The sequence below is a fragment of the Hylaeus anthracinus genome, unplaced genomic scaffold, assembly GCF_026225885.1.
Source record: "Hylaeus anthracinus isolate JK02 unplaced genomic scaffold, UHH_iyHylAnth1.0_haploid 12002, whole genome shotgun sequence".
NCBI lineage: Eukaryota > Metazoa > Arthropoda > Insecta > Hymenoptera > Colletidae > Hylaeus > Hylaeus anthracinus.
The window spans coordinates 5,273,839-5,298,499 of NW_026534349.1; the positions used below are offsets into that span (position 1 = coordinate 5,273,839).

The window sequence follows — 24,661 nt, forward strand, 5'->3', positions numbered from 1 at the left end:
CAGTTTTTAAAGAGGAATTGTATAATACTCCAGGAATCGGTAGAATTTATACTCACACTTTGAACAGAATGTCTCCCGCCAGCATGTTCATTTTGATGGCAACGCGTAGCATGGAGTTGTCCTGTCGATGCCTTGCGTCGTAACCTTCCAAAAGGCACCTCGTTCTGCAGAGTCCAGCTCCAGCGAATTCGGCGAGGTTCAGGTCGGTGAAGCCGAGCTTCTGGAAGGACCTGCCTCCCTTCAATTCCTGCAAAATTAATTGCCGATTAAAACAGAGCCCAAACGATAGGAATAAGAAGCAGCGATGGGTAAAATTTTCAAGCCGGATACCAATTTCGAAATAAAAATTGTTCGTTCGTTAGGATGCGTATCGTAAATTTCTACTAGGGTGCCTAGCTCGTGAACACCAAATTTTCGCCATTTGATTCTTTAGTATCGGATTGGAAACTAATTTTATTGGCATCTATTCGAATATAATTTTTGCACGCTATTGGCTGGAAGCTTCGTCGACTTACCTTTCTCACGGATATCCTCAAGATGCACGGATCGAGGACACCGGTGGACGCGTTGGCACTCATCTTGCACAGAAACTCGAATCTGGCGTTCCATCTGACCGTGTGCTCTTGCACCTCCTCCCTGAAACGCAAGCGACACGAGTGAGAACATTTCGCACGGAAATACAAGGTAAGAGATATCTATCAAAATTAATTTCAATCGATGTATGTGGTATAAGAGATTCGAGGGTGAGTGTCGCTATCAGGATCGAACCCTAACATAACGAGGACTCAAATAAAAATACTACTTGGTAGCGTGAAGGATGGTTTAGCAATGAGAAGCATTCATAATTTCAAGAAGAATTTTTACCTCTTGAACAAAATAAACTTACGATACTTCTGGATGCTGCGCGATTGTGCAAAGTAAAAATATCAATTGGGAAGTTTATTATCACAGGCCTGGAAGCTGGTAACAATTTCACGGTGCAATGTTCGAGGCCTAAATAAATCTCGTGGGGTTTTTTCGTGGATTTTCCAATTCACTTGGCGGTTCGTAAGCATCCCGTGGTCGTAAATGTCGTCAACGGCACGCACCCTCCTCGACACGGGGTGTCGCTTTATCGACCTTAGACGAGAACCAGAAAGAGTTCCCAAGTGCGAAACACTGGGCGAAGTGAATAATAAAAGCACTTGCCACGAAGGGAGGGGACCAATAAAATCGATGTGAAAACTTGCTCGCCTCAAGGAGTTGGAGCATGTGATTAAAGTACAAATTAACTATCGATAGACTCTTTCAGGCATCGTGATTTAAAATTAAAATAAAACTCGAGCTGCGGAGAATTACGGTAACGTTGCTCATTCAGCTTCAAAATTGGCATACAAATTCAAATAAAATGGTTTATTAATTAGGAGACCATTAACTTCCTTTTGAGGAGGGTTGAAAAATGTTTCGTTTCCACGCGAACCGAATAGCCTAGCTTAATAGTCTTACTGTCAAAAAATACTCCACCACGCGTCGGAGACTAAGGAAAAGGTGGGCCAATTCTTATCCCAGCTAACCCCGAAGAGTTGAGGGTATCGATTGCGGAGGAATTTGTTCAGTGTTTTTTTTTTTTTCCAGAATCGTAGGAATCGTGATTATCGTTGCCTCTGCGTAAACTCGTTGACCGACAGGCATGTTTTTGTCACATCGAGTCCGGTTAACGAGATTGGGCGGCTTAGAGGTATTACCTGGACGAGTGGAAAAGTCACAGCGGTGATTTCTATCTACAATAAGATTACAGATTAAACGCATCGCAGACCAAGCTCGAATACCAGGGTTGCACACGGTCAAGTTGTACGAATTCGCGGAAAATAGAAAGCTTTAAGGGTACCTTCCCACCGAGGGTTGTCACAACTGGCAACGAAAAGGCGGACTTTATCGCGAGAGACGTGACAGCACCGATCACACCAAATGCATCGAAGTAACGAGCATCGTTTACCATTATCGTTACTTTTAATCGAAACAATTAATTCGAAAGGGAGAACGCTGACCACCGCGGACGACAGTGGGCTGTTATTAACGAGCGGATATTTCAAAAAGTAATTAACCGAAGTCCGCCTGCACGGGAGTTTTGTTGTAACAACGTTCAAGGTTAATTAACTTCAACGTCCGTCCAGAAAATAGGAATTGCAAATGAGTTTGCGGTCAGCCAACGGGGAGGAGAAACTGGGCCAACGGATCCCAAGGAAACTTTCAAAGATACACCGAGGTGGTTTCCTCGCCCATTTCTCTTTTTTCTCTCCATATAATTTTTAGGATTTTAACGAATCCTGACACACCAGGCGCGAGACGGGAGCGTAATTCTTCCGTTCCCTCGCGGAACGGTCGCTTTGATCTTCCGTGGGACCTAAGAAGTCGGTATTTCCGGCGTATCTCGGCCATCGAGGGTGGAAGAAAGGATTCGTGACGATGCATCGGATCGACGAATTATCAGGAACACGGAGGGAGGACATCCGTGAGCCAGTGTACATCGATGCAACCGACCTGCTTAATAGGCACGAATGAGAAAGAAGAGCGTAGAATCGTGTCTGCTATTCCGGCCGACCCTAATTCCCTCGTATTTTTCATTTGGCTGCGCGAACCTCTCGCGACATCGCCTCTTCTTCGATACGAGAAGCTGAGGAATCGTGTGTGCCCACTAACTCCGTTCAGAAAGTTTCTGAACTGACTCATTTTAAAGAGACGGTGCAAAATGTTGTGTCATTTATTCTACTATTTTTATTTCATTATTTTCACTCCATTTGTTTATATCTTTACTTCCTCGTCTCGAGTTCAACGTTTGAAATTTCGCAGCTGATAAAACGAAGGCAAGATATTCACTCGCGTCGTTTTATATCAATTATCTAGCGCGAAGTAAACTAACACTGTCAAAGTAAATATTTGCTATCTCTGGCGAGCAGAAGAATATTAAACGCCACTTACGATATTTCATGGTGCTAGGATTTAACGACGCAGACTTCAGCTGCGAATTCACGCGGAATTTTAATTTCTCGGAAATGTAAGCGAGTACCCAGGAAGTTTTCGTTGCGGAATTTCAGCGAGCGTTTCGTATTTGATCAAGGGTTGCGTGTCTCGTGGCAACGGTCGCGCAACAAAAAGCACGCGCCAAAAGTTATCGATTCCTCGATAAAAGGCACGCGTATCCAGGGTATCGAACCAGCCGGAAACACGATTAACGTGTTTGCTCGCGTGTCGAACGGTAACCGTGACGCGATTGTGGTTGTAAAACGCTATTGCACCGCGTCGTTCAGACGCACGTTGTTCAAATATTATGGAAAGTTAATCGAACTTTTTATTTCGAAATCAGCCGAGAGTAAACTGTAATTTTGTATCGACGATGTCGAGCGAAATTCAATCTTTCACATAAAAAGAAACAAAAGCACCCAAACTGCTAAGCATAAACATTCGCGTTCCAGTCAAGATCAAGACGATCGCATTTTTTATATCCTACGTGAATCGAACGAATCAATTAACGAACGACTGAATTAAAACGATCGCTATATCCGCGAAATGGATCGAACGCGATGGATAATCGGGGCACGATCGATTGTGATAACAGGTGTCCAGGTGGTCACCGTTATCAGCTATTGCGAAAGGAAGGCGACGAGTGAAAGTACGCCGCGAATCAGGCGCACGTGTTTAGGAAAAAGCAAGGTGCACACGCGGTTCGCGAGACTAGGCCTACGTTTTCATCTGAACCGGATTGCGAAACCGCGAATGACACACAACCTGGACAGCCTTGAAACAGCCTTGCCCACGGCTAATGCAATTCTCGCAGTCGCTCGTGATCCGTGAATTATACCGAGCGATGACGGTGAAAGTCGACGCACAACAGTAGTTAGGCGAAATCGTTCGTATCCGTATGCAACGAACGCGGGGACATCTTTGGTAGTTGGATGGCAGGGCCAAGTAAAGATAAAAACGAGTCACGAAGTTGAAGTCGACATAGAAAATACAAGTTGAATTTCTCGATGCAAGAGCAAAGACGATTTACGCTATTTTCGTTTCATTTACCGCGCGTGGCTGAATCGATAGAAAACCGTGACCGGGAAGGAGAAAATCCCGAGCAACTATTTCGGATTCACCTTGCACGTGAACCTTCACCGTGACGCGTTGCACAATCGCGCGATATTTTACCAAGCTTAATTTCTGCCTTCGATTGCGCACCGACGTTCCTTCGCAGTCTCATGAAATTATTCGACGTTATCGCGCCGCGTAATCTGCCCCAATAAATTAACGTCCAAAACATTATCCAGCTGTAAATCTCATTCCCCTCTACCGAATCGAACGTCCAACGACTGTTTAAAACGATTTACACGATTCTGGGTGCAAGGTTTGTTGGACGAGGAAATTTCACACTTTTCTGTGAAAATGTAAATGCGTGGCAAGAACCATGTTTTGCTTTTCAGAGATTTTTCCTTTAAATATAAGAAACAAATCGCACATTGCATCATTTATACCGGAGAACATTAATTTACATTTCTCCTCTTCGGCTACGCGCATAAGAATATGAATTTGCACAAACATGGACAGTTTAATCATGACTATATACCGACGCATCATATTTGACTTTAGAAGTTTCTTCGGTCGCTCGTGCGATCTACCGATGATCCAGACGCGGATTACCGGGCCTCGATCCGAAGTTCGCATAGCGATCATGGGATGGTCGAATCATCGGACACGTTAACACGCGAGTTACGTAAGTTCGAAGCGGTAAATTCTGTGCAGCAGCGACTCGCTGAACGGCACGGCCCGTTAACTAATGACACGGACAGTTTGTCACGGCGCCTCGTGGACGCGGATACTGTCCACCGGTTAGCAAGTTTATCGCGGCGATTAACGGGGCTACCGCCAAGAATTCCCGGCAAACTCGTGGGGAAACATTAAGGCGCACTTGCGAACGAAAAGCTCCAGGATCCAAGAGGAAAGTTTAAATACCGACGATAAGTGCCTAATGCATGGTAATTGCGAGCCCACCTGGAGCTCGGTCTCGTTCTTTTTTTATCTTGTTTATAATCTCGAGGTATCGCGGAGACACTCGTTTCATCTAGGCCATAAAGGATGATTTCTCTATCGGAAATTGGGAAAATCGAAAATGTCGAATCGAATGATGCGTGCGACAAAGTTTAGCATACGTCTCGCCGCAGAAACTAGTTTCTTCTCGAACGAGTCTTCGCAGACTATAAAAAGCCGATTGCGTAAAGAACATTTAATTAGTCTCCAAAGATCAGGGTCGACGACGATCGGAATGCTCCCGAAGAATGTCGCGCCGTTCCTTAGAAAAACGGAATCGCGACAAGTCGTTCGTCTCTCGAAAACGTTTCGAAGGTTTTCCTTTTCATGAAAATATCTTACGTCGCGAGAAAAACGGAGTCATTTCGCTATTCACGCGGCGTCGCAATTAGTTGGAATAATAAAGGTCTCGTTGTGTTCGCTAGTCGGGCGTCGCGGTAGCAACGTTGAATGCAAATGAACAGCGACGAATTAAAGACCCGATACGCAAGACAGCGAAGAGACTCCCGTAGTCGAAATGGCACGTTTCCGGTTGGTATCGCAAGAGCAAATACACATTATCTCGATAGTGGTCCGTTGCATCGATAGCTCGACGGGGCGACAACTCGATTCTGGAAGCCGATCGACCGACGAACGTGCTTCCAACCATCGCCGCTCCGTACACGGAATAATGCGTGTAACTGTAAACGTAGCTGTAATGTATCCCGGAAATTTACCCGGTATCGCAACTTGGTCGACGACAGAGAACTGTATGTAATACTTTTCAAAGCCACGCCTTCAGAAATCGATGAATTACATCCGTGGTATAATGGAGGCGATTGTTATTTGCAGATTCTCGATAACGACAAATGAAATGCAAGAAAACGATACCGTAGCGTAGGCACAGAGATTCGAACCGGAGACCCACGAGTCGAGCGCGTTTCCGAGTGGACCACCGACCGAGTAATCTTCGAAAGGAAGTCTGAAAGCTGATATCGCGATTGTTTGTCGATGATTATTTACATTTTGCCCGAGCAGGAAATTAGATATTAGCCGAGTCGTCGAGAGCAGACTGGCCGTGAACCTATAGCTGCCGCGTCTGCGAGCTGCATTATTATGTCATTCCGCGTAATCGATGCTCGCTCGTGCGAGAAGTCGCACGCCTCGGAGCGATAGCACGCGTCGAAGATCAACGCGACCGAGGAGGAAGTTAGAAAGAATGTTTACTGTGACCACTTTCTTCCTTACTTTGATAAATCTTGTGGCTTCTAGTTGATAGTAATTTCTGGTGCAGATCGTGGTCCTTTGGATGAAATAGCAAACTAAGTTTCCAAATAGGTCTTCAGGGGTTCGATCACCTCGATATAATCACCGTGATCGGTTGACCAATAGCGATTCGCACCCGAAAACCTCGGTTACAACAATCGCGCAGACCTAACACGTGAAAGCCTTCAATATCTCACCTCCAACCACCCTAAAATCCTCCATTTCATCGAACCTCGCGTATGTATCTCCATAAAAACGCACCTGAATCTTCGTAACAACGATGGTATTCGTGTCGCAACGATTCCTAATCGAGGAGGCAAATATCGAGCGGGCCGACCAGTTTTCTCGCCACGATTCGAAGAAGGAGCGAACTCGATCTCGAACTCGATCTTGGGAATTCCAACGAGTGTGGGGATCGGTAATGAGATCTGTTTTGCTCTCGAGAAATCAATTTTATACCACTACAACGTGACCGAGCGAAAAAGAGTAAAACCAGGGGCTACCCGATGCTTTTTGCTAGGAGAGGATCGTCGAGGCGAGAACTGTTCGTCGAGCAAATCGCGCGCGCCATCCATTAACCGATAAATAATTAACTCGTGCATGTGTTAAATGTACGCACTTCCATGTTTCTGTTAATTTCAGGGAGTTCTAGCTGTCGAGGATCGAGAATCGCGAGCCGGAAGAATTCGAGTCAGCTCGTCGAGGAGAACGATTATCGAGTTGACTTCAATCGAATTGCACGCGTTTGAATCGTCGAAGGGAAACGCCGTCACGGAAGACCGTCGTGCGCAGCTGGAGTCGAGCTGGGACGAAGCAGGAAAAGAAACGCTGCTTTGGAGATCGCTTCCGCCGTCGAAGAACACGTGTACGCACTAATAATAAGACGTCGCTAATTATAAGCCGACAATTAACCGAGACCTTCCGCTCGCGGAGCGCAAGCCAACATCTCGGGCCTTTCGAAACAGTTTCGACGCGCTGTAACGTCTCGTTCAAATTTCGAGACTGGAAATCGGTTCGAAGCTGATGATATTTCATTTACTCCAAAGATGGACAGTCAGTCAGTCAGTCAGTCAGTCAGTCAGTCCCATAAATATTTGTACCATCTGGGCTTATTAACGAAATTTGTCTAAATTAAATGATAGGTTTAATGTTTCCAAATAAATTTGTTTCTACGAGTGTATAAACGTGTAAAGTCTATTTATGTACACATGCATATGTATAATTTTCATTTATTTGAAAATAAATTGTGTTGCACACTCCTCGCAGTGTGGGGATTCCTAACGCACGTCAGATTTTCAAGATTATTTACGATGCTCGATTCGTAGTACGATAACGAGGAGCACGTTATCGCGTATGCGTGTTTCCACGGGAGCGTTATCAGCCGCAATCGCCAGCGACCGCGAGCCACGCTAATTATCGGTAACGACGGTCGCGCGCCACATTGTTCGAATACGGCCGACGTCTCGCCGTCGAACGAACAATAATTACCATCACTTAAGGTACGCCCGCCACCGCCGCGACGGTTATGTGTTATTAATGTAACGTAACAATTGATCCGTGTGAGACATTGTTGTTCCCTTGGTTCGCACGACCAACACGAATCATTTCTCACGACACTTGGACCGCTTTGCGACAACTGGACGAATCTTGGACCTTCTCTCGCGTTCATCTACTCGGTTATGCTCTTTGTGGGTTTCAGGTTTCAGGGCATATCTCGATGTTCGCCATAATGGCGGCAAAAGGATTCGTTCGAGTGGCATTGTGTTCGATTCCTCTTAGTTTGATTTAAAAGATTGAGTATTTGTTTTTATACGTTGTTTCAGGTATTTGAAATATTCTCTTCGAAGTTACCGTAAGAGTAGCCCCTTAAATATAGTAAATCTCTCCCCCACAGTATATTCTCAAATATTCTCGTATAAGATTAGTCACGAGCTTCGAAACCCTTCGCGTAAATACTCTTCATTCCTCAAGAAGAATTCTCAGCTTGAGACCAACTACTGAAGCAGTACTATTGATTTCTTTGATTAATTTTCCGTGATTCTTACTTTCTTACCTCAACTATGAGAGTAAACAAATACAGCTTTGATCGCACGCGAGTGATTTTAAAATGAGCGTTCGAGTGGACGTTGTAACATCGTAAATCGGGGCCGAACGTTGATAACGATAAGAATCCTGGAATTAGTTTGCCATTAAACTCCATATCCCGACTCTGCTCTATCTGTCAAGTGGTAAATGTTTGTTTCCACTCGGGAACGATCAATTTTTTACGCAACGGGGAAAAATTAGAAAAATAGCACCTTGGAAGGAGTCCAGATCGAAGACATTTCTTCCGGGTGAAGAGCCATTTCGACACGGCCGATGCTTCCGAGGCAAAATTCTGCCTCCTTCGGACTACTCCGCTTACGCAACGTCGATTATGAATACGTAACATTGCTAGGCGAACGTACGGAGTCCCAGGAAGAGCATCGAAACAGAAGGAAAGCATCGATCGAGAAAATGCTAATCAGGATCCGCCCGAGCCCCTCCCTCCGCGAGTTTCCTGCTAGAAATTTATTAGAAAGTCACACATTTGGCACGAGAGGAAACGGGCGCGAAACACGTTCGATGGAAAGGGTACGGACATTTTTCTGAATACTTTCTTCAATGTTTCGTTACAAGCTAAACATATTGCAGTAAATGAAAAATGTTCCCGCGATATCTACTGTTAAAGGGATAATTCGTCGCGTTAGATACGTAAAAAAGATTGGGAAATGGGTCACGATGCCGGACGATGCGAAAGCAATAGAAATCGGACGCTGACTTTGGGATCAATGCCATAAACGCCTGGTGACATTCTAATCGAGGCTGAAAGGACCTGTTCGCGTTTCGTTAATCGAACGTTGCTTTATCCGCTTTAGGATTCAACGCGTAGGGACCTCCTCATGACCAACTTAACGCGTGTGCTCTAACGCGATGAATTTCAAGGTGATATGCATCGATCACGCGCGAACACGCAACACCGAAACGTCCCACGTGTTGCCGCGACGTTGCTGCGTGCACGATTAAGTCGTAATACCTCGCAGTGCTTCTTCTATTCCTTTTATGTCGATGTACGCTTTTGCGAGAGGTCGGGAATAGGTCATAACGTGTCGAAGTCTGTTAATATTAAAATTTAATCGGTCTAAACTGCAAGTCCCACTCGTGATGCGCGGTCTGCTCCAAAAGTAAGAGACGTAAGAGATCGGCTGTTCGGTTGGAAACTTTTCCTACGGGTAAATTTTGTCTCTCTGTTTGCGGAAATGTGGTATGGAAGAAGTGGAGAATGCTATTAAAGTGAAATGCTACTAAAAAAGGAAGATACAAGGTGATTGTGTAGTTGCGAATGAACTATACGAATGTATGCCAGTAGGAGCTTTACAAACAGTATAAATAAGTTCACCTTCGCTAGTCTAGACTTGGTATTCAATTTTTTATGACTTGTGCGCCTCGAAGTTTGATCGATAATTCGGCGTCTAAGAGTTGTTTGCTCGTCTTTTCCAGGTCTACATATGTAAATTACTTATACCATTGTTTCAAATAAATCCTGTGATCCGTGAGGAATCGTGACCAATAATTAAAAATATAAAATAAAATAAACAACGACAATTCGCGACGACGATAAATTGCACGTTCTACGATTGTACCCAATGCTTCGTTTCTTTAAAAAGTAAAACTACCAAAGCGATCGCGTCGACCTAACTTCTCGTCAAAATTAATTGTAAGATGCCATTCTTACAAATTCGATGAAAACGGGCTCTGCTGCGAATAACGCGACGTCGACGTGGAGTCATTCGATGCAACCTTGCGAAGGTGAAGATTATTAGCGATTGGGAATGACGAGAAAAGAAATCTGCCGATTCAATTGCAATTTCCGCGCGGAAAATAGAAGATTCGCAGCGTAAGTGTGACTCAATCGTTGCGTAACCATCTATTTTCTAGCGTTCAACGGTTGGAACAAATTTTAAATTGCACGCTGACGAAAGAGTGCTAGAACTCGATAGTTATATCGGTGGAGAATAAGTATTCATTCGAGACATTTAACGTGAGAAATTTGTCAATATTTTGATATCTATTGACCGAGTTAAACGAATTATTAACGATATTTGCTCCTGGCCAGGGCTGGACCGAGGATGCCCGAGGACGACCACAGTGACCACTGGACGCTGACCACCAGTTAATCACTGATTGATCAACGTTCCTCAGCAGTTCTTTAGTTTCATTTTCCCCTTTAAAAAGTGGAAATTTTCAATACTTGGTTGGTAGCGTCAGACTAGGAAATCGAAGGGACCCTGTGCCCTTCTATTTCCTTCTTCGCGTGCGTACATTTATACTGGCGTTTTTCTGGCAGGCTTGTTTAATTCGAGGGTAATCAATCGAGCAGCTGGAAAAACAGAGATGTTGGGTCCGACACAACGCGATTATAATTCTATAATTAGCGTTACGGTCGCGCTCGTGGAAACGTTATACAAGCAGGCTAACGATACACCGCCATTCGACTCCCAATTGAAAGCAGTTCTGGCTTGTTTAACCTACCAACGATCGAATTAACGTCAATCTGGAAACTTCAGACGGTCTTTTCAACGTCAAACGTCGAAACGTACCGTTGGAGTATTATTCCTTTGAAATTGGCGGCGAGGTAATTTTACAGGATATTGTTTATTCAATCTTACAGAACTTAACGGCTGATTACGGAATTTTTATATTAAATTACACAGGATTCTTTAAATTGACTCTCAGCCAATTCAAAGCTTTCTTATAAGAGGGTATCTAGTAGATCCGATAGTTGGTGTTTATATCAAGCATAGACTACTAAATAATGGTCGAAAGATTCGCAGGGAGAATCGTCAGCACCAGAAGAATTTACGTCAAGGCTGTGTAAATTGCCTTAAGTGCTTTCAAGTGTCGATCAACGCGTTTAAAGGAGACCCCCGTGGCGCAATGGTGTTGCACCGGTCCAATTTCAGCCATGATTTCAACCAACTCTCCGGCGTTGACCACGATACGCATAATTAATGAGCCGAGTTAGGCAGGGCGATCGAGCGAGACCCGTTCGTTCGAATAGAATGTCCCTTAACGATCAGAGTTGATTGTCGTCGCTACGTATACACGATTCGTCCAATTTATCCGTCCCGAATCCGCACGATTCCGTCGAAAAGGAATCGTTTAAACATCCGCGAAGCTCGGCCAATCCACTCTCCGCTTGTTAATTAATCGTTCCGAAGCTTGGCAAGCGAATTTCACCATTGACGATTCGCAGATACCAGAGACGGGGCCGTGATTCTTATCCACTCGGTTGATACGTAAATAATTTCCGTTTGTTACAATCTATTCCCAAATATATCGTTACGTGACAAATTTAAATCGATCACATAATCAATAATTGTCAATCGTTCCTATTTAGCAAGCAAATTGAAAATTGCTACCTGCAGGGGGTAGTTACGGATCAACTTAATAGTCTCCCGATGAAGAAATAAGAGAAAAATATATAAGAGTTTCTTTTCGTTTTTCATAAGGGAACGCCGGGCCCAACAAGGTTTAGAAACGTTTGGACAGAGATGTCTTTTATTATTCATTCGATCGACGATGTTCCGCGACGCAGGAGAGCGCGGTTATTCGCAGAAAATTCCAACACGATGTGTCAAGTCCGTAAACAAACTGTGCATCAGCCCCGCGATACTAGAGTGCAACCTACGTGAGATCTGATGGTGTCAGTGCTATTAACAGTGATCGCGAGTGACACGCGCGAAGGGGGGATTTCCATTGGTTCGATTCGGAGTCGATTGCCACGGATGGAAGTATTTTTTTAAAAGTTGTCCGTTCTACGCAGCCCTACACATGCACGAGGTAGCTGGAAACGCGTATTTCTGAACAACGTGGCTCGTTATTGGAAAACTATCACTCTATGTTGGCATTCAGTGGAGAGAGAGAAAAAAAAAAAGGCCTTCCACGACACGTATCTGACGGAGGACGTTATAGTCAGCCTTCGTGAGGTTTTGATTGATAGTGACCATATTCTACCTGAACGTGTGACTATATTTTTTTTTTTACGGGGATACGAGGATATTCTGAATTAAAACGCGTTTTTTGGTCTGCTTTTGTCATTTCTATGTCGCGATTACGTGAATAAAATAATAGGAAACTCCGTTTTGGGACTGAATCGTGCTTAACTTGGATAGTAAATAACGCGTGTATAAATGTTGTTATCGTGTATTATAGAATTGTCTATTGTGAAATAGTATAAACAACCGAGATGGGAGTAAATCGAAGCCGTTACGGGTGTGCGACGAGTAGGGAAATGCGCCAAGGAGAAATCACGATGAGAAACGAGCCATCGAGAGAATTGGGTCGCGCGTTGGCTCGAAAAAGGAGCGAAAAGAACGAACAAAAACGCGGCTTCGACGGTGGATCGTTGAAACAGAGAGAAATAAAGGGGACCGAGTAAAGACGGAGCCCCGAAATGCACCGTATCGCTATTTTCGTGCGCGGTGCATTGCTGACACGTGTGCGCGCATGTTTTCGACGATTTATGCGCTTTTCATTAGGTTTTTTTTTTTTTCAATCACTCTACAGATTGTTTTTTATATTCTCGTTGCTCGAGATCTTTAAAATATCACCACCAAGTTGTATTTGAAAGAGGGTCGAATAGCTTCCAACACGTTTCCTCGTGCCGACCAGTAAGCACAGCTGTTCGAGCAACAAATTTCCAATACTAATTTGTGCATAAATTATTAGTCCCCTGCTTGTTTGCACGACAAGAACGACAAATATCGCGTGTACAGGTTTGAAACGTGTCGCGCGCGTGCTCGTTTCTCATGGGTCTCCGATAGAGTAGCACAGATCTCGCTTTTAACCTAGCGAGCGAAAGGTGTCGAGGGGAAAAGAACCTGTTCGAATACGTTTCGTTACGTGTCCACAGAGGTGGTGGACGTAACACGTTACGCAACACGCGATAAAACGAAATCCGAATGCACCGACGCAGTCGTCGAGCGGTGGAATTAATTAAACACTTTCTGCGAATCGCGTCACAGCTGTGACCCGAAAGGATCCCGTCGATCGTTTAAAAGGCGAGTTAAAGTAATTCAACTGTCTCTTTCGCTGTGACGTAGCGTGGTAATGTATATCGGGTAGTACAAACATAATAGCAGCAATGTTTCTAAATGTTTCGGAGTTTTTAGTTGTTGCAGCTTCCACTTAACGATGGACCAGTTTGAGATTGGTCGATTGGTCTTAGAATTGCATTGAAATTCTTGATTTCGATGGAATGAACACGACTTTTCGAAACATATATTCAAACTAATGCGACACGTCTATGATGTAATCGTTATAATGGGTAATCGTAATGTTTATAAATGTACAGTATTCTCGTTTAGATCCGCCTAGGTTTTAACACGTATCTAGAAGCGAAGACTTGTCGATCAGTTGATCGGAAAGTACTTGTTCAATTTGTCTGAAGTAGACGTATGTAAAATATCGCTTATCTATCGCAAACCTCGAGGATCCTCGTAGGTCTCGCAACGATCAAGTGTTTGAAAAGCGTAACGATGGGCCCTGCATACCAAAAATTGCGAAATCCGTGTTCCTGCCTCCGTCTAAAAATACCAAGGTTCAAAGTTCACTAAGCTCAGTTCGGTTAAACGATTCTAAACACAGATGCTCCCTCGCGAATGCCCACCGGGGAAGGAAGGACAAGAATACAATAAATGAGAATAGCCTCGCAAACACGCGAACCGAAAATAGCTTCTCGTTTTCATTTAAATACCGGTTTCCAGCGTGTCGCATTTCCATAGGCGAATCCCGTTCGTACGAAACACGCTCTGAAACGCAACGAGAAGCAATCGAAACTGCGTCGCGGTTCAAGCCACACCGCGTAATTGACGTTCCTCGAGTTTATTCGAACGATAAACGAAGAATTAAAACGGGCCGAATTCGGTGCTGTTTTTCGCGGCGTTTTCTTGTCGAATTCAGGAAAGAACTTAGCGATCTCATCGACGAATTATATTTCTTTTTCTTTCAAACTAGACGAGACACGTCCACGGGGCGAGTAAACGCCTCGAAGAACGTCCCGGAAAGCGCTTCAATTCCGTTAAAGCGAAACGTTGCCAGGAGAGCTCGCAATTCCCTGAAGTGCACCTCTCTTCCTTCCTCGTTCTCGTTTATTTCAGGGAAACAAAAACCCGTAAACGGAACTCCTCGAAACGCTGCGCATTTGCTCGCCGTGTCCGGTGAACGACTCGCGTCCAGCGGGTTTCCGATCTCGAATTGTCTCCTTGCTTAGCCGAATAACGGTTATCGGACGAAATCCTATTATCCGTTCGTTTTTTACTTACCGAGTAATTTCAGGTATTACGCTGAAAGAGAATTTTCCAAAATTGCTTTTCCCCGATCATCGCCGCAGTGTTTGTTAGCCGTTTCGCAGAAAGAGTAAATAAATAAATAAATAAATAAATAAATAAATAAATTAATTAATTAATTAAAAATTTCGAATTTAGTTTGCAGGAGGACGCTCGAACCTCACGTTGATAGGCACTTCCTGCAGAGCAGATTATGTATTAAGGTCAATATCATAAATCGGGTTGGCCAAGCTCTTGCGGCGAACTGACTACGCGAACTCGCGAATTTCAACAACGCGGAGGAATTAATCCAGTCCCTCTCCCATCTCCCTCAAAGGAAGCAATTTTTGCCCGTATCGGCGAACAAATTGCCCGCGACTGGCGCGAAACGGCACAGGGATAGATAAAAATATCCAACGTGTGGCGGTAATAATAGCTTTTATCGATGTAAACGCCGTGTAGGATTACGTGGAAGCTAACTTGCCGAAATAATTACGAGAGCTTGTCCAAACGACGTGTTGAATGTGCGTAAATTCTTTATGTAAGTACCCGATCATCCTCGAATATGTAACAATGTTGCTTCGTCGCACACGAACAATCGATGGTGTAATAAATGCGGACAATGCATGGACGAATGAAATTCTGTATGTGCATGTTTTATCGTAAGTATGTTTTGTCTTCTAAATGTTGCGACACGTATTTTATACGATATATCCATGTACTTAGACTTGTCGTAAATACACGAATATTTGCAGGATACTAATTACGTCTGTTCATGTATTATTCACGTTCGTATGCTATTCATCGCTAAAATGTGTTGTCCTTGCTGGCGATCCTTCGAGTAGAAATGAATGCACCACATTTTAAGTACAAATCAAAATTTCGTTCGTTCGTGCATAATACACATTTATTATACCTATTAAATGGGACAAACGATAATCAATGATGGTGATTATATTTATTACCGACATAATTGACGATTTATTGTGCAGTTATATATTTGAAAGTAAATTCCAAGTTAAAGAACGAAAGTTATCTACGAATCGCGTGCGCACGATTTGTAAAATGAGTAACAATTCCCTCCAGACTACAAAAATCCTCTTTAAAACGACCGAAGCTGATCTCGCGTTCCTTATCGGGAATTTTTATCCAGATAAGAATTTTCCCTATCTCCGTGCTTGCTTCCAGAATCACAGGGAGGACCAACTTTCCCGTAGTGCAGAGATCGTTATTGAAAACTCTTTTCGTGGGAGGAAACTCGTTATCTACCGTCTGGGCGGGCACGCACCGCCACGTGGAGAGGGATACGCGAGAGTTAAACGGAAGGAAGGAAGGAAGGAAGGAAAAGGGGGCATGTGCGCGGCTCTCCAACACGAACTCTTGAAATCAAGTTTCCCCTGTGTGCACGTCTGGTGTGGGTGGTGTATGCGTACGCGTCGGGCTAATCAATAAGTTTCTCGACTGTCGGCTAAACAATGTCTAGTACCGCGGGTGGCCGTGCCTCTCAAAGAGATTTCAAGACGAGTCATCGAGCGACGAAAACGGGACAACTCGTTGGAAACCATCCGCGACAGAAACGTTATATTCGACGGTTATATGTAGAGATATACTGTACGCGATATTTACAGTCTCGCGGACAGGAAATTGAAACTGAAACAGAATACCGGCCACTGTCAATCCGAAAAATGAAAACATTGTTGGCGATATCATTTCGCCGCGATCTGGAGCTCATTTCGGAAGGGTATGTTCCTGTATAAGGAATACCGGGGAATTAAGGGTGGTCCTTGAAGTATTATTTTGTTGATTCAAATATGGATATTGTTTGCTTCGTCTATAAATCGATTTTAACGTACGAATATGCTGTCTCGCTTGAATATCGTATGCTTGTTAATTCCAAAAAGTACTTTAAGTAGTTTTTTCAATTGAATACAATGAAAAACAAGTTTACGAGGCTTGAGCATAGCAAAAGCAAGGTTCGAGCAGGTCGACCAAGAAAATTTTCCTTGATCGGAAGTTTTCAAGCGAAACCTCAGCTTCACGATTTTTTTTTACCCGATATATGAAGATCCCAACGCAAATTTCTATCGCGTCGATTCGCGAGAGCGTCGAAGGCTACCCGAAGGTGGAAGTATCGGTCAAGGTCAAGCAATCGATGCTGGTCCAAACGGTGGCTTGGCATTGGGCCCTGATGTGACACGTTGTTAGAAAGGATACTCGTTGTAAAATGGCTTTTTTGCTCGCGTGGACATCCTTGTGAACACACTTCGCGATAAATTAATTTCCTCCTTACCTCACTGCGGCATTCTTCCTAAATAAACGGGCGGATACAGCGTTAAACTAGTGTTTCGAGTAAGGAAGGTGTCCTTTGGTCTTGGATGGTGCGTTTATCAGGGGATAATCAATCGTCGAGAGGAATTTCTAGTTCTCCAAGGACGATTTCCGCGGCGCGTGGACTGAGCTCGCGAATGTCCGGGAGCAGAGGCGAAACGGCCAAGGTCGGCTACGATCGACACTGAAAATCCCTCTGACCCTGCAATTATTTGGCATTGCACTGTAACGAGTCGCGCCCACGACCCTGACGCATCAAACTAACTCTCCAGCTTCTGGTATAACTTCTCATGCTGGAATAACGACAGCGGGTACTACTGCAAATTCTCTAGTTCATAACAACCGAAGTTGATTGAAATTTTGACAGAAACCAAAGTTAACAGACTTACAGTCCGATAGACAGAGTATTCAGCCTCAGTTGTCTGAAGCTTGAAGGGATAATTAGATGGCAAAGTGCCTTATCTTGGGTCATACTTAAAGTTTCGAACACCTGTTGCCGATCACCCTTTACATCAGACAATAGATTGTACGTAAAAAAAAAAAGTCACGAAGAACACCTAATATTTGTTCTCTTCATCGAGGAACTAAAAAAATGAATTCCAAAGATAGGATGATAACGAGAATAAATCTAGATAGGATTCGTGAGTTTGGCTAGGTTAACAAATTAAATACCACGAGAAATGTTAAATTATTCGATCTTCAATAGCCTCCGGACAAAATTTTAAGTCTGCAGACATTTTCACGACGTTTAGTCTGGCAGCCAACGCGTTAAACGAGTTCTTGCGGACTTTTTCGAGCCAACGGTACGCGTATCGAAGCAATGGAATAAATGCCGTGAAATTAACGTCTGGTCTACTTCCGTATTACGAAGTTACGACTTTCAAAGGCGAAACGAGGGTTTCCTGGGCTCGAGCGTATTCCGGGCGACTGACGAGCCCCGAGAGCGCCGAAGAAAACGACCGACGGCTTCCTCCGGGGCTGACGGCGAATTTCCAGGGCCGCGAGCCACAGAAAACCGGATAGAAAAGCCGAGGGGGCCTCCGCGACAGAGAAAATAAGACACGGTGAAAAGGGAACGTGAAAGAGAGTCGATGAGGAAAAAGTGGGGTAACAAGTTCTGCCTCGGAGCACCTCGCGCCTGAGTATTTACGCGCAGCCAACGAAACATGAATCGCGACGAAGAACTGATAGTCGGGAAGACAAACGAAAGGAGAGCCCGAAGTGTCCTGATGTATGAATCGTAAGCCTTGTTCTCTCTTGGAAGCGTACAAAATTCGAATGATTGACTTGAAAGGTAGATTGTGCTCAGAGAGTACTCCTCTTTTCTGGGTTATAAAATGCATCCTTTTGGTTAATAGTCTTGTTCGAGGTCTTTAAAATGTTACAGTTGTAGCAAATTATATTTACTAAATTTTGCTAAATTTCGAAAGTTCATGTCGAGTACATTGCTCACAAAAAAATCGCGAAACTAGACAAAACAAATGCATTGCCCTTTTAGTAACGCACCCTCTATCCCCTACTTGTTGGATACCCTCGACGTCTAGACTTTCGATGTCATGTCGTAATCGTTAGAGTACATTCGACGCCACCGTTAACGTTTGCGGAGCATTTGCGAGGATTCGGACCGCTCGATGATAAACGATCGAATAAGTGTTCGACGCCTAAAGCTGGCAAATCCGTGGGAATTTTCCACGGAGTCAATCTGGACTCGATGGAAATTTCAGTTTCACGCGAGTTGTACTTTCTTGAGAGCACCGAGTATCCCTGGAACGTTATACATTCCCTTTTCCGGGAGGGAAACGCTAGGCATCCTCTAGCCCCTCGGAGCTTTTTCAAACGGAGCGCCACTCTCGTCTCTGTTCCTCATTCCTGAGATAACCCCGAGAAGATTCGCGGAAAATTCAGGAAATACCGTGGCAAAAGGAGAAAGAGTAGAGGGAAAGAGGAAATGGTGATAGAAGGATGAAGGGTGTTTCTTTTTGGAGGCCAGGTTTGGATAGTTCATGGTTTTTCTGGTACGTTATCTTGGTTCCTTTCATCCCTTCGCGGTAACACGTGTTTTCGGAGGCTCTTTAGTAAATCGCTCACATCGCCAAGAATGTTTTACATTTTTCGATGAAAATTATTGCGTTGCATCTTCAAGCATGCATCTTTCGACTAGGGAAACGCTGATTGTGAAATACATTAACCGACGGTAAACAAAAATTTAATTTAAATTTTTTCGACCTCGCGAGTTCTCTCAACTCCTCGAATATCCGCGCGATGATCGAGTTTAAAGCGCGGCGTAACTCGCCAAAGAGGATCGAAAAAAGATCGAGCCGGTTCCAGAAGGGGGAGGGAGCACAGTTCTTCTCCAGTCTTGAGGGCGAACGCGGATCGATCGAGGTCCACTGATAAAGTATGCTGCCAATTCGGCCAGCCGGCCACACAGAAACGCGCACAACGGTTCCGTACTCGCTTGGAATCTCTCGCGTCGGTTCGTGAAACGGGCGAGAAATGTGGGCTAACCGTGTCCCCCGCTGATGCCTTTTTTCCCCGCTATCGCCCGATAGAAACCCCGACGGCAAAAGCTGAATGAAGAGCGCACGAGGGAGGAAAAGCTCGCGCAGCCGCAAGCCTCGCGGAATTTCAAACGATCGAACGGGGACCACCCACGCACCGCCGAACGGCTCCGTTTCGTCTCCGACGACTTTTACGCTCGCTCAGCGCGCCGGACACGTGATTTCCTGAGAGGACATTGTCGACGATAGCTGCCGGTGTTGATCGTCGCGATCATTATGATTAATGCCCCAGGCCGCGAGCCTCGCGCGCATTACACGATCCGAGGATGGACTTCTGTATAGTGACGTAGAAATTAGGGGGAGAGGGTGCAAGAGAAGGAAGAGTATTCGTTTATGAAATAAAAGTCAGTTTGGTGACACGAGAGTCAGCTCTTGTCGGCAAAGGGTTAACCCAGACCTAACGTATTCGTTCATGGAGGTTTGGCCTAGCCATCGAAATAAATAAACGAAGGTACAACGTTGTTTCATTCTGATGAAGGTAGATCTGAAATATTCAGTGACTTAAACCAGATCTAACCCGTTCATTAATGGACATTTCCCTGTCTATTAGAAATGAGTGCATACATAATAAATATATGACGGTACACCCTTGTTGTATTCGGTGAAGTCACGCCTGAAATACTCAGTGACTCAACCTAGACCTAGACTTTTCTGGCGTTCATCGAAATAAATAAATAAATGAAATGACAACCCAACAATTGTTCCATAAATTGGTATGTTTCAGGAATGTAACAATTTTCCTGGCATGTTGCCTTGTCAAACATGAAATCTAATTAACCTACAAAAGATACATCGAATAAATTATTTATCCGCAAGGAATTAACCCATTCAACAACTCTGAATTATAGTGCATGACCTGGACAAAACGTGCCATAACGAGCCTAACTCATAGTTACGACTTGAGACAGAATAACGACGAAATTGAAGCGCGAATTAAGTGGAGGCTGGATATACAAGGAACGTGGTTCTATTTTTTAATTACTCGAAATTTGTATCTATGCAAATAAGACTTTGGTCCATCTCTGGCAAGCTTCACTCGCAGCGCAGCGCGTGTACCCGCCAAAATTTCACTGGCCGGCTCGGTAATTCGGTTTTAACGAACTCGGAGGAACGGAGCTGGCCAATTCTTATGCATTTCATCCTGGATGTACCGTAGCCGCATTGTAATCGATTCTACGCAGCGCACCGTCGCGTGGACATGCACGAAAGATAGCTTTATTCGTTTCGTTATATAATTCCCACAAGCCCCCTGATCGAATTGCGAAATTCTTCCCCACATCGGGTGTTCGTCTTCGACGATTAGCTAAACGTAATCCAATCAGTTTGATCTGCTTTCTGAACCTCACGGAACGCGACGATTAAAATTGCATTTAAATTGTCGCGTGAACTTCTTACTTTTCAGCCTGTTACGTTTCTACTTTCGAATCTTTGTATTTAAATAATATTTGCCTATCTCTGATCATATAAATTTGATAACTAGGGCTCGTAGATGGCCTGGAAAATATTCGTCCTCTGCGTTTGCCAACCTCTCCGGTATTTTCTCGAATATTTTTCCATTTAATCCGGACAGGTAATATTTTGTTTACTTTAATTCGCCCGTGTCCTTTTCACGGAGCCTCCCTAATAGCACCGCGGTGTCAGTAGCACGCGGGCGGACTTCGTGTCGCGAAAAAGAACGAGGACGTTAACAAACTGGCCCACCCTGCCCGTGTTTCTCTCGGCCGTTCGTGCCATTTTTGCCGGACTTTAGAACTGGTTTCACGGCCCGTTACGTCGCTCCGGAATTTCGTAACTATTCCTGACCTTTTATCGCCGCGGCGATCAAATTTCAGACGGCGTTTGACAACGATCGACAAAAGGGAAAAGTCAATTTCTATAGACAACAAGTCGATAGTTCCTCTTCTTGAATAGTTCTTGGATAGTTCTTGGATAGTTCTTGGACCCGATTTGGCCCACAGAGGGTTAAACGAACGTATCAGGTCCGAAGACACTGTAACGCGACCCCTCGACCCCTCGAGTCGATAAAAATCAGGGTGTAAAAGCTTCTGGTAAGCACGCAGGATCCCTCGATGTCTTCCCGACCCTAAACGCGTGCTCTACCCCTTCTGGCAGCAAATATGTGCACGGTTATACGATCCAATGGCGACCAGAGTGTATCGACGTAATCGTTCCCGTGGATACACGCAGAAATATTCCGTAGCACGGAGCTTGGAGCGTTGTAATCGGGTGTTTCCTCATCACGGCACATTGAAGCGGTGTCAGGTCCTCCACATTGGCCACTCGCTTCCACATGCCCGGAACACCGGACGACAGGACATTGTCCATTATCGTTCGCCCTCTTCTTCTCGCCTTCTCTCTATCAGCCACCCTCTTCTTCACTTCACCGGCTCACGGTTCACACGTTCCCCAGATTCATTCCACTGCCAATCGCTGGAACTAACTATTTATTCGCGATGTTCGTTCGACTGGATATTCAGGTGTTTATATTGAAATTGATTTCTTAATTAGAACTCTAACCCCTCCGAGTCTAACGGTTGTAAATAGTATTAAGTAGTCACTTCGGGACACTGTAGGTTCTTCTTCGAGATTGCATCTGTTTGAATGACTAGAATTTAATTACAATTCATCCAGTATATCATCGACTAGGAACACTTGCCCTCTCCGGCATCGCGATTTTCGCGGCTCCGTGAATCAGGACGAGAATCTAGGTACTTTCTAAGCATCACTGCCAAGAGAATCGCGTTTCTCTCTCGACGATGCTTCCCACTGTCGCTTTTCTTCGCGTCGACGGGAACTTTCAACCGTGCTCGTATCATCCCGATCGGAACAATCGACGACAAATCGAGAAAATGACCGGAGACGCGGTCGATTTCTAATTCGACGCTTCCTGCGCGTGCTCGTTCAACGTACCGCGTCCTCCTTTCGCCAAAAAAATCCACGTTTCCCTGCTTTCCCACTACCCCCTGCGTTTAGGAGAACTTTCTTCTTTCTCGTCGCGTCGCCGGGCTTATTCCACGCGACCGAAAATCCTAGATCGAAGTGTTGCTTTATGTTCTAAATGGAAGTACTCGTTCACCGGTGCTCGTTATAGGGGCTTTTAATTACGCACGCGTGATTATGAAACTGGTTTATCGAGGCAACCGCGAGATCATCGTTCAGGGAAATACAGCGCGATAAATGAATTAAAAGGCGAACAGGGGGTTCGATTTATTCTCCGAGGGAGCTTCGCCCAGTCCAACTCCGATCGCATCTCCGGATAAGCGGTTCGATTTAACGTCAGAGCGTCGGTTTCCTGGCAACTGTTCCGCCTTGAACCATGACCTTACGCGGAATCGGTGAAACGTCGAATAAGGGATTCGAAATACAGCGCGTGTCGTCACGAGAACCCGTCAGCGTGCCTGAAGATTACCAAGCCAGATTGGTATGCAAATTCGACGAGAACCGGGGGAGAACCAAGCGTTGTTACGCTCGGCGACGAAATCCCCTCGCGTTAGTACTTTTCGAAACTGCCACAGCCTCTTCACACTCGGTGTACAATTGTATCGCGTATCCCGTGGTACACTCTTCGTTTTATTTTTACATAAAACCGTGCGTTCGGTGATTATCGACAAAAATCTCTGGCCGGAGCCACCGTGAACTCAACAAGGGCACGCGCGTCAAGAGAAATCTCGTAGAAACTTATATCGTTCTCGCTGACATAGATCCAAACGAATCGTGTTTCTCCCGGATGACTTTACGCGCGCAACGTTTTCACGAGCGTGAAACGGTGTAGAAAACCATTCATAGTCGTAGGAACGGACCTGCCGTTACCAGCCCATTGAAACACGATTTACTAAATCAGTCGGAAACGAATTGAATTTGAAAGAATAGTGGTTGGAATCGGATTTTATATATAACGTAGAGTATATTCTGCACTGTTGTTCGTAACAAATTCATCAAATCCGCACTCTGCTAATTAATATAGGATTTTATATAACGAAACCAGAATGAGTATTAACGCCCAGAGCCGCGCTTTAGTCCGCCGAGATTACATAATAAATAATAATAACGACCGTTATTTCGTCCATTATCCAACGCGCAGAATGGGGTGGTAATTGTTCGTTCGGACACGAACCGTCTGCCTCGGCTTACGAAACAACGATTACATAGAACGGAGGCGCTGGTAAACGAAAACAAGAGTTTCGGGTCGTTCGATTCGCGAAAAAAGAGACGTTGCGTAATACTCCATAGGCCCATTCTCGTTTCTTTCTATCATGTTCTTTCATTTTAATACACCGAGGCAATCACCGTGATCCGATTGTCCTCTCGCGACTCCAATATCCCGACCTTGTTTCCCTGTAACCCAGTTGCTCAGTTTTCAACCCGCCATCGAAAGCCCTCTCAAAGGTCGACGAGGGAAACTCTCGTGATACGTTCCAGGGGCCAGAGATCGGGTCAAATTCTCGCCGAGATCAAAATTTCGTACGACCAATCAAAGTTGCAGAGACTTTCTGACCGCGGATCCAATAAAACTTGAAACCGTCGACCATCTTATTACGAGATACTCCGAAGGTAAGGAACAACTTTAACCCTGGTTTACATTCGCGGCAGGAATGATTCGACCGAATGTCGCAAGAGGAATCTAACGATAGTTTTACAACTTACGGTATGGTAAATTGTTTAGTTTCGCTTGGTAACGTTTCGATGAGAGACGACACTTAGAGAACACGGTATCTACATAGCAAACAACCCATATCCGTTGATTTCTATCAGTTTACGGTTACAGTTGACACGTTCTCCATAGGACAACGAGGGTTTAAACATTGTTATACAACTCAAGGCGCGATAAATCGTCAAGTTTGGCGAAATAATAAAATGAACGGAGCTGCTGGCTCTCCGTGCCCATTTGTTCTGGCAGAGGTCCAGAAGGCTTCCGGGTATTTCCCTACAAACGACGAAGATGACGAGGATGACTGTCCCGAACACTTTTACGAGAGAACAATATACCGCGAACGTGACTCATTTTCCTCGTCGATTTCCTTCTTTCCGCGGAACCATCGTTTCGCGTGGATTTAATTCCGTGCCAAGGGATTACTGATAAACCGAAACGGTCCAAAGTTCGAGAACCGGAGTTGAGGGAAACTTCACCCC

At 44.7% G+C, this 24,661-nt stretch overlaps 1 protein-coding gene across 5 annotated transcripts in view; it reads right to left on the bottom strand.

The window, feature by feature from the left end:
* Positions 1 to 24,661, bottom strand: part of LOC128892217 (early estrogen-induced gene 1 protein) — a 42,996-nt gene that overhangs the window by 11,669 nt on the left and 6,666 nt on the right. For all 5 annotated transcript variants that reach the window (XR_008461025.1, XM_054152466.1, XM_054152468.1 and 2 more), the window contains exons 3-4: positions 516 to 636; positions 57 to 247 (exon numbers count right to left, since the gene is read on the bottom strand). Coding sequence is in view for 4 of the 5 variants with exons in the window: in XM_054152466.1 (XP_054008441.1) it covers positions 57 to 247; positions 516 to 636 (312 nt within the window). In the remaining variant the exon portion in view is untranslated. The remainder of the gene's footprint in view (positions 1 to 56; positions 248 to 515; positions 637 to 24,661) is intronic.